Below are 11,032 nucleotides of genomic sequence, written 5' to 3'. Positions count from 1 at the left end.
AGGGCCCTTTATGCTCTCCCTGGCCCCCGGCCGGGCACAGCTGTGCAGCCCCAGCCCAGGTGCTGCAGGTTTCAGGGAAAGGCCCCTCCATGCCAGCCTTTATTTGCCAAACCTTGCAAGGTTACAAGTGAAGGAGAAATCTATGCAATTAGTAGGGGATTAATTTAAAGCATGAAAGGAAAGTTGCTTTTGTCCCCTGGACAGCAAACCCCAGTGAACCCAGTGCTGCCACAAGCTGTGGGAGCAGACAGTGCTGGCAGCTCCAAAAACGAGCTGAACAACAACACAAACAATAGATCCATTCATAACTAGAGACTTCAGGGAACAGCCAGGTTATACCCTCCAACATTGTTAATCCAGCAACGGTGGTTGCCTGGGAGTATGAGGGAATGGGTGCAGAAAGTAGTCTGGCTTGCTGGGTCACCTGTCCTGCCACTGCTGTTGCAGCTGCTGCTCTTTGGGAGGGAGAGAGGCTGGGGTACACAGCTATTTTTTCAGGTCATAGCCTACTGGCATTAAGCACTCAGAGCATGCAGCCAACATGGCACCTTCACCTGGTAGATGGAGAAGGGCATCCAATGCAGGAACAGCTTATTCAGCTTCGTGTTTCTTGATATTATGTTTAGGAAGGTGAGTTTCTTTCCACAGAGATACTGCCCCATCTCACAGTGAGCAGCTTTTCTGTGGTATCCTCACAAAGCAGAGAACTGTTAGGCCATTAATCACAGGATTCACCTGGGATGAATATTAAAGTCTCCTTGGGCAAGGGAAGATGCTGAAGGTGGATTTTGAACAGTCTGGTAAAATCTGTGCCCCCTGAGCCCCTGCCCTGCTGAGCTGTCAAGGGGAGCTCTTCCCCACCCCAGGAAGGTCTGTGGGTGTCAGAGTGGGGCAGGGGGTGCTCACGCTGAGCAGTTGGCCAGGCTGGCACAGGAATCCCCTTTGCTCAGCATTTCATGGCTCAGACAGCTGTGAGCACACTCAGAAGCAAATTTTAGGAAATTTGAGAACTCGGGTGTTGGATAACTTCACATGTCTCTAGGGTTGATGGCACATGAGCTGCTAAGAGCAATAAGGATGCCCATTTATGCTTTTACACAACATTTGGAGTCTTCAGGTGGAATGGGAAGGTATGGTCCTGGGTTGGGACACAGGTCCCTGTGCAATGAACAAGGGAGGGACAGCCCCAAATACTCCAAGGCCAAAGAGCACTGTGAATAAGGCAGTGACCTTATTTGTGGAGAAAAGTGCTGAAATTTAGACCTAGACGTGACTCAGACTCACGGGTGCCTGTGGCACAGCATCTGCCCTTGGGACAGAGATGTGAAACACTCAGGCTCCTGGGATCTATGCTGAAGCAGCAAGGGCCCTGTGTCACATCCCTGTGCCAGGGACTGGCACTGGGAGCTGCTGGTGGTGATCCATGGCCAGACAGAGACACTTCTCTCTTGTGTCAGGGGCTGACCTCCAGCAGTGCCTCCAGCCTGCGCTGCTGCCAGTGCTGCCCCGAGCAGTGGGCAGTGACAACCACTGGAGTTACACTGAAGACATCACCTGTGGTTGGGAACACAAAAACTGCACACCAGGAGTCAGGGTGGTGTTCCCCATTCACAAATCAGCAGGAATAGAACCAGTCTTGTAAGGGAGTGACAGGTTTTACTGGCAAAGACCCCACAACAGTTCTTCTATTTATTTATTTTATTTTTATTTTATTTATTTATTTTGGTAATATGAACTAAGAAATGGTTTGCAGGAGAAAAAAAAAGGTGTGATGGAGAGTGTTGTATGGAGCATGATCACCCACTAGCACAGCACTGGCATCTGAAATGCTGAGGCTCACTCTCTGAAGATTTCACCATCAGGGAGGTAACCATGGAAAGTACTAAATAATTAAGTACTATTGAGGGTTGCTCAGTAACTGAGAGTGCAATAGGCCAATGCTTTTTCTGTGAGCTTGTACTTGGGTAAATATTTAGGCTTTTAAAGCTTTAAACGACAGTGAATATTGCATAGGGACATTCTGTGCAAAGCCCTGGACTATGTTTACTTGCAGATGGTCTAGTACTTAAAGAGTCATCTAAAGGCTTTTCAGTCCATGCAGTCCTTGTGCAGATTGTGGTGGTCTCTGGGTTCAGTGGTGAGCCAGCCTCTTCTAGGACTGCATTAGTCAAGATCAGCTCCCAAAAAACCCTGGTCAGCCGCAGCTCTTGGCCAACAGGTGCAAGACAGGGGTATCTCCAACTGGCCTGGATTGCCCTGTTTCATTATGGCCAGTTGCTTTTGGTTATGTTTTGGTTTTATTTTGTAAGGTCTAGATTAGATTTTTACTGAAATCAGACTGGTAAGGCTTCAAACCAGGAGAAAAAAAGAAAGAAAAAAAAAAAGGAAGAAAAAAAAAGGAAAGAACAGAAAGGCAATATTGCCTAGCAATGAAGAACACCCAGTGGCCAAGGTAAGAGCACTTACTGTGAATGAGTGGGTATTAGTGCCTTCTGTTGACAGAGGCAACACTAAGTGGGCACCCTGTCTGGATGCAGCAGCCCCTGATTGCCCAGCAAACAGCCATCTAAAATAAATATTCCCCCCTGGGCAAGAAGGTTGCCCTCTTGCCTCTCACCCCAGCTCTGTCCCTGAGCACCTCAGGCTCTGCGAGCGGCCCTCGCGGCCCTCGCCTCAGAGCTGCCCGGCATCAGTGCTGCTGGGGAGCACTGGGATAAAGGGCCTGATTTCCCGTCCCTTGAGATTTAACAGGCTATGTGTTGTAGATAACAAGAAATCTAGACTGGAGAGAAAGGACGAAGGAGCAGATACCAGCACTCCCATTCCCTCCCAGAGACCAAGGGGCTTCTCTGTGGAGCTGGGCTGTTGGCTTCCATATGTCTGCCTGCCAGTCTGTAAGATGACTCAGTACTCACCTTCCCTACAGGATGGTCACTGAGCTTGCTGGCTTTGAATCAAAAAGCAAAAGAGACCTGCAAGACACTGTGCCATCCTTCACTGAAAGTCCAATAAAATAATAAGACTACATAACGAGGTAATATATTTATGGGGGGTAGAAATTTTACAATACCATTTATTTATTTTAATCTGAAAATACAGCAGAGGGTAACAAACAAACAACTGACATGAAATATAATCCCATCGTAGCTTCTGATTACTGGAAGGAAGCTCAGCTTCATCACACAAGTGTTCTGGTGTTCTGGAGTAGGAACAGTTTTGCTGGTTTCGTAAATATGCTCAGCAAATGTGGCAATAAGCATTGTGCTGCTGTAAGAGCAGGGTAATAACATTGCTGAAGCCCTATGAGCCATTTTGAAGATTGTGAGCAGATTATACAAGATGTGCTAAAAGATGTATTTTTCCTATTTGAAGGATGAGGGAGCCCTTTTTCATTAAAATTTTGTATTTGGAGAGAGATAAATTATCCAGATGTCAAACAGCTTTCATTTTTCTACACAAAGGAGTAGGGAATTGCAGACCAAAGAGAGATTTTTTTACATGCAATAACGTTTGCTTAAATTAGCATCATTTCTTAAATCCAGATTTTTTCGCAAGGCCAGCCATTACTTCTGAAGCTTGTCCAGTTGCTTTTTCTACCCCATCTTGCACTGTCTTGGCAGCCTTGTCAATAGCTACAAGAGAGAGAAAAAAAACGTAAAACTTGAAAAACAGAACATGGTTTAATATTTATGATGGAAGAGGGAAGTCTGAAAATTATTAGATTATAAAAATGTAGGTATAAAAAAGGTTCTCCACAGGTAATTGTCCTGGTTTGGCAGGGTTAGGTTTGGCAGGATATGTTTAATATAGGCTGTAAAATAGGAGGGGTAACTTGGACGTTCCAGGTGCTGAGCTAAAGTACAAGATGAATGATGGGATAAAGCTGGAAAAGATTGATCATGGTCTAAGTGTGGCCTGGCTGATGGAGGAGGGTGCTTTGGGCTGAAGAAGTGCCATTAATACTGGGATGTTTGGTAAAGACAACCTTATCAAGTGATGGGGAAGGTGAAGGATGCTTCCCCCTCTGTTCCCTTTTCAGTTGTGTATTTGTGGGACTGCTGATGAGGGCTGTGCTCAGTTGTGGGAAACCACAGCAGGGTCTCACCAGGAGGGAGGATGAAAGGGACAAAGCCTCCCTCTCTTCTCTGGGATAGTGGCTGTATTTTGGCAACACTGCTGCCTCCCCATATAACATCAACAAGTGGCCAAGTCCTGCGCTCTCATCCCATCGTGGAACTGTAGCAGGTGTCTGTTCTAAGGAGACATTGCCAATGCATTTTGGCTTTCATAAAACATTTTAGGCCCTGAAGTTGCTGATTCTCCTCTGATTCTTAGAAAATCAATAAAACCAAGTTAGAAATGAGCTTAGATTTTAGTTTAACTTGTTTCCAATCCCTGGAAACAAGATACCAATGCTTTCCTGATGGCACCTTTCCAGCTGATAGCTCATTAATGTTCGACCCTGACTGCTGCCTCAGCAGGTGCTGGCAGCTGGTATGGGGCTGGATCTGGATGGACCCTGCCCCCCAGGCTGGGGAAGCAAGGTGTATCACAGAGTGACTCAGTCCTCAGAAAAGAAGAGCAAAGTTTTGTCTGTGCTGTTCCCACTGTTTTTTTAAAAAGGAAGCCAAAATCTGAGTGCCATGCATGAGACTTTGTGGCTGGGCAGGAACCGGCTATTGTGGTACATCTAACAGTAAACAGATGGAGCTCCTAAGGAGCACATCCTGAAATCCTGTCCCATGAGATTTGCAAGAGGCCAAAACTTGCCACTGAACCCAAGGGCTTTCAGACTGAGAGTGCCCATGGGAGGTGGGACGTGTGCACTGCCAGCTGCTGGCTGGTGATGAGCTGCCCCATCACTCCTTGATTTGTACAGCCTTTCTCCTACCTTTCTGGCTTGCATCTGCAATCTGGTTGACTGCATCCTGGGTAGCCTGTCCCAACGTGTTTGCTGCAATTAAAGAAAAAAAAATAATATTTTCCAGATGTTCACATTTATGCTTATAGGAATTCCCTGTGTCAGCTGGCTTTTCTGCATATCCACAGGAAGTCATGCCCCTGGCAAGAGATAAGGCTGGTACGAAGCAGGCTGGAGCTCTGTGCTGAGCTCGTGGGCCCCCTGGGAATGGTGTGTGTTGCCAGAGCAGCTTGGTATGAGATTAGTGTTCACCTAGCACCTATGGTCAGCTGAGGAAATCAATGACAGATAAGAAGATAAAATAAAAAGGAGATAAAGAAACAAAGATAAGCAGTGAGTTTGACCGATGACATTTAGCTTCAGGTTGCTTATTTTACGCTACACTTGCTTCTGTTGATTTTTCTAGGTTATCCTGCCAGGAGAAGCTTGGCTATCTAGCATGCATTTTCTTTGCTGGCTGTTTGGGAGTAGTGCCTTTTCCAAAATGGAAGCAAACACATTAAACAGAGCAGGACAGGAAAAGGGAGATTATACAAACAAGGTATGAACAAAAGAAGAGCAGAAACTAGAAATGTAACAGATCGACTGCAGAATATAAAGCATTAAAATAAGAAGATGTCTTGTAAGATGTCTGACAGTTCATGAAAGAGTGATAGCCATCCTATCACTTTTGCTGGAAGTAGTGACCCCTCACTGGAGAGAATATATTCAGGATGCAGCAAGGACTATTTTGTTTTTCAGAAAGGCATACTATCCTGTTTCTTCATCAACTGCACAATTGTTCCCAGGTGTGTGGAAACTTACTGAAACCATGAAACACTCAGTGAGGTTACTCACATCTTTTGGCCATACAGCAAAGTGTTTACAGAATCAGAATCCCAGGACTGACACAAATGATACCATGCTAGGAATGAGCTTATACGAGCCTTGTAAAGATTATACTATAAAATGCTAGCATAAGCTATACACATCTTGACTTTTTTCATTTAAAGGAAAAGCTATTATACTTTGCACTGAAAAATTGTTTTCCAAGGTACTGCGCTAATAAGAATACAGTGCTTGGCCCTACAACATAGAAGAGTTAGAACAGAAATGTGTGCACAGCGTGCACTGCTGCAGAAGAATACAGCAGAAATATAGCTCTACTACTTATTACAAACATCCCATTGCAATCAGTGTAGTTATTACCAGAAGGTGTGCCTAGGCAGGCCAAGTGGCAAATGTTAATCAAGGATTAACTCCAGTTTCTTAAAAGGAGAGCAGTTTAAAAACCTCTGCAGAGCATGAGAGAAGACCACCCTGAGCAATGTAAATGCTAGATAAAAAAGGTCATTACTACCAAAGCAGGCTTCACTTTAAAAAGTGAAGCTTTGAAAAATACTGAGTTTAAAGATCTGTTTGGGGAGCGATAAGGGTTGGACGATGCTCAACAGTCACTGAGGGAGCTGTGGGTGGAGGTGGTTGCCCGTGCCAAGCCAAGAGCCATGGCCAGCCTGGGGCGTTCTCCAGGTGATGGCTAGACCTTGGCCCCAGGAATTGAAAGAAAAGAAAAGGAAAAGCTGTGTCCTGCTAGCACCAATGAAGCTAGGAGTGTAACTACAGGTTGTGCTCTCATAAGCGAGAGCAGCAGCGAACCCCCCCACAACTATACAACAATATTTAATCTTTCTTACCAGCATCTTTTGTTGCACCTTCAGCCTGTTCCTTCAGTCCATGAAAGTTTTTACCTGACATCGTGGCTTCTGACCCCTGTTAACACTCTTCTGCATCAATAAAATTAAGCACCTGGCAATGTATAACATGCTATGTGAGGGGTGCCCTGACCTGTCCTGGTTTTATATGTGTGCCAGGAGACCTGCTGATGCTTTTGGGGGTGATTGGTACAATGGGTGGAGTTTGAATGTGAGGAATGAGAGTTGAAAATACACACAAGAAAGCAATTTATGTACCCTCCCCAATGAGAGGGTGTGCCTGAGTAGAGATTTCTGCTTCATGGCACTGTCTTTGTTTATAAGTTTGTTGTTTTTTGTAAAATCAAAACCACAAAAAAACCTGTTCCACCATCACAGAGAAAAAACACGGAACTGAGTTTTATAAAGAGTGCTGGAAAACTACTGAAGTAGCAGAGCTTGGGCATGGCCAACTTCTGTCCCGGCTGGGCTGGCTTCTTTCTCCTTCCTTCATCCCCTGAGCTGAACCTCTTGAGAGCAGAAAACAGCCCAAATTTCATTAACTTTTTTGCAGTGTTAATCACAATCCCCTTCTCTTGTCAGGTGGGACACCGTGAGATACAGAGAATTGTAAGTTACCTGTATTTTTATAAGAAACTGCAAATCTGGTCATCTTTCCAGTTAACCTGCTCCAGTCAGATAGCAAAAGCCCAGCATCACTAAAGGCCTTGCCTGGGTCAGGCAGGTAAACAATGCCACTGCTAGCAGTTCTCAGGAAAAGGGAAAAAAAAAAAAAGAAGCCAAATGAGCAATTTCCTAGAATTGGTTTGCATTGTTAGTACAGAAATAATGTCTAAAAGACTTTCCTTTCCTAGTATCACTACATCAATAAGAGTTTCTGACTTCAACCTCTGGCATTTCACAGGTCTCTACGATTCTTTAGAATTTATGTTTTCTGCCACCAACCCCCAGTACAAGGAAACTTTGCACAAATAAACCTCTGGCAGAGTTTGGGGCAAAGGGCTCTCTGGCTTTATGGGGCTCAGCTCTGTCCTCACCCTTTTCCAGCCTACAAAGCACCTCGGTTCAGATGGTCACTCTCACACCCATCTTTATCTTCCTGAGGAAAGCTTATTAGTTGAGCAGTGGGCATGAGAACAAGATGCTGTGGATAAACTAGGGTGGGAAGTGACAGTGGTCATAAGTTTAGTACTTCATTAGTACCCAAGTGAGGAAGAACAGCAGAAAACAAGGTTAAAAGCATTCCTCAGTCACTTCTATTCAGCCTGTCATTTCAGAGAGCTCTTTTCAACTCTTGTACCACTGCCACCACTCATTTATTATTTCAAACAGCAATTCTCTCTCACTCTTGACAGGCCAATTAGGATTTTAATTACATATTCACATCAGGTATCTTTTTTCAATTCCTTGCTCCTTTCCTTTTCAGAATGATTTTCTTACTTGGCTTTGCAAAAACTTAGATAAAAGACACCAAATATACTGGGGCTCTGGTATCTTTTGGACAAAACCACTAACACAGACCTACTTATCTTCCTTGCCCAAACCCTAGCAACAACAGAACCATGACAAATAGGCAGATTTCAGCTATTCTCAGCGTGTCAGAGTCAGAGAGATCTAACCATCATGTGATGGACCTGGCTGCCAAGTATCGTGGAGTTGTTATTTTTGCCATTGTCAGTTCTCAACCATGTTGTTTCACAACTGGAGAAAATAGGGGTTGGGCAGGATATTATAAAGCATTTTGAAAGCTAAATGCCAAAACACTACACCCTATGTGTTGCTTCTCTACTAATGTCTCCACAGGATTGACCCAAAGCTTCAGCTCTTAAATACACCTACAATTTCTACTCCTGTTTTTCCCATGCATTACCTCTTTCCAAATAGGTTTCCTGGTCTTTCATTGCATCATTCGGTGTGTCCTAAGGTCAGCTCAGACTGCCTACAGGTGAAAAGTTAGTTTGGACTTTTGCTCCATTCAAGTCTCAGTATCTGCTGAGACTGCTGAAGTCCTGGTTAACGCCAGCTGGGGTAGGTACCACGGTGTGTGGGCAGAGCCACATGCTGAAGTGCCCATGGAACTTCAGTCTATTCCAAAAGTGACTTCACCTGCTGGGGCAGGTTGCTGACACTGCTTGGCCAGAACTGAGATGTAAGAAGTGTCACCACTCTCAACAGCACTGTCTCACTGACACTTTTCTCCCTGGTTTCTCAGGCTTTTCTTCCATATCCTGCTCCTCCTCAGTCTGTTGTCTTTGACAAGCAGTACGATATTTCTGTTTGGGAAGAAAAAAACCCTGTAACTGATTCCTTAATTGCTAGGAGGGCTCCATGAGCCACAGCTCACTCTGGAGTTAGTTAACAACCCTACATACACAGCCCAAATATCTGTGAGTTAAATCTAAGGCACTGCAGGAAACAAGAAGTTGTTCTGGTTCCCTTTCCTTTCATACCTCTTCTATGGCACCTTTGAGCACTCTCTTATGTAATGACTAAGAGGAACCCTTCTGTTTTTATTACCTGGTAGTTGATCAGAGCTAGAGCTCATGTTTTACACATGAAAATGGGCAAATGGGGTTAATTATATAAGATCAAAATAAGGCCAGTGTATATGGATTTCTTTACCTTCTGGTTTCCGCATCTTTGGGTAACATCTAGGTGAAGCACCCATTTTCTGCCACCTTCTGGAGCACTGAAGAGTAAAACCATGCTCAAACACTGGGATTTTTTTGGAGTTTCATGATATCCTGCAGCTTAAGTATTAATTGCACTTATGAGACAAAACAAGTTGTGCTTCAATATAGAAAAAAGTGTCAGAGTGGGGAGACTGTGGGGTTAAAAAAAAATTTATTAAAAAAACCAGACTCTCATTTTTTAATCATGTGCTCATTGAGGTCAGTTTTAGGACATGCATTATGCAGAAACAAAAATAGGACTTTCAGATGAAGTGGTATTTTTGGAAGTGTATTATTACCTGATTTGCATTTAAATTAGTGAAATGCATGTTGAGATATTCAGGAAAGAGCCACTGCTTTCTCTTTAGCACTCAGACAAACATCTTTGAAAACTCAGGCCCTGCATGCCCTTTAGCCCTTGGCTAACACGTAATTGTGGGAGGAGCTCTCAAAGGCTATGAACTGTGTCAGAACAAATCACTTAATAAAGCTTAACTGCAGTCTTATATGGTAAGCAAATTTTGCAGTTACCAGGGAAAAATAAAGCATTTTTTGGAACTTTGTTGGTCACTCGTATGGTGAAGTTGAGGCAAGACTTGGCAGCAGCTGCTCCTGGCTTGTTGGATCACCATGGAGATCTGAGCATGAGCACCCAGAGTCACGTCATCAGGGACAGGCTCTGGCCCTGCTGCACTAGGCACTGAGCATTGCCTTGTCACAGAGGGGCAGCTTGGATAAGCTTTGAGAAGCACAAGAGAAACTCTTGATTGCTCAGACCATGGCCTGCCAGCAAAAACTTATTTTGCTACTGTTTGCATCCATCAGCTTTTACCTGGGGCAGGGGGATTCCCAGCAACTCTTGCGAAAGCACCTTCTGGCAGTGGATGTTTTGTGATTCATCTCCTCCATCCTTCCATTTTTCAGTTTCCTTCCATCACCTCTCCTTACACTTGTCTGAATACCCATTAGAAGCAAAGACCTCTCTGTTCTATGCAGTGAACCAAACAAGTTTAATTGAATGATTAACAGATAATCTTTTGGCTCTTTTATGACAGACCCTTCTACTTCAGGAGAAACCAGTGTTCCCCTTTCTTACCTCCGGCAAAGGCAGTTCAGACCAGCAGCTCTGCTGCCCCAGCAGGGTGTGGGCTGGTCTGAGGCAGCGAGGGGAGGAGATGGCAGCTCCACAAGCCAGGGTGTGGGCACAGCACTACCCTGTTCCTGCTCACTGAGGCAGGATGCTTACGTGGGAGCAAACCATGTCCTGATCTCTGCCTTTAAGGCTTGTGATTGCCTTCTGCAAGCTGCATAATAAACATGCTGTCAAGCTGCAGCTGGGACTGCAACCGGACTAGCCCAGAGCTAGCAGGGGCTATGGCAGGGAGGTGCTGAACCCCCAGCCCAGCCCAGGGAGAAAAAAGTGCTCAGTGACGGGAGAAGCAGGCAAGTGCAAAGGCAGATCTGTAGGAAACATTCAGACACTTTGGGTGCCCATAGTCTAGCAGTGTTTGGGCTGACAGTTCTAGATTTAGGTGTGTAAATACCAGTTAAATTCCTCCTTTCCCACAGGAAAGGAGACGCTGTAGCACAGCAGTGCCTGCACTCTTCGTTCAGCTATTGTAATTCTTTCCTGGTTTAAGTCCTTTTGAACCCAGGGCAAGGCTGCTTGAGAGACAGGCATCTGGGGAGCTACAGCCTGGCCCAGCCTCCCACACGTGCTGTAACTGGCCAGGGCACTCACCTGCTCT

The 11,032-nt window shown here is 45.0% G+C and overlaps 1 protein-coding gene across 1 annotated transcript; it reads right to left on the bottom strand.

Annotated features, from left to right (window-relative positions):
- Window positions 1-3,525: 3,525 nt before the first annotated feature.
- Window positions 3,526-6,655, bottom strand: ADIRF (adipogenesis regulatory factor). Its single transcript, XM_010001125.1, has 3 exons — window positions 6,595-6,655; window positions 4,892-4,954; window positions 3,526-3,632 (listed from the first exon to the last, which is right to left on the bottom strand). The coding sequence occupies exons 1-3, from the start codon at window positions 6,653-6,655 to the stop codon at window positions 3,526-3,528; spliced, it is 231 nt and encodes a 76-aa protein (XP_009999427.1).
- Window positions 6,656-11,032: the final 4,377 nt, after the last annotated feature.

The sequence above is a fragment of the Chaetura pelagica genome, unplaced genomic scaffold, assembly GCF_000747805.2.
Source record: "Chaetura pelagica isolate M959 unplaced genomic scaffold, ChaPel_1.0 scaffold346, whole genome shotgun sequence".
Classification (NCBI taxonomy): Eukaryota; Metazoa; Chordata; class Aves; order Apodiformes; family Apodidae; genus Chaetura; species Chaetura pelagica.
Note: the sequence above shows the minus strand (reverse complement) of the source record. Positions and strands in the feature narration are given on the sequence as shown.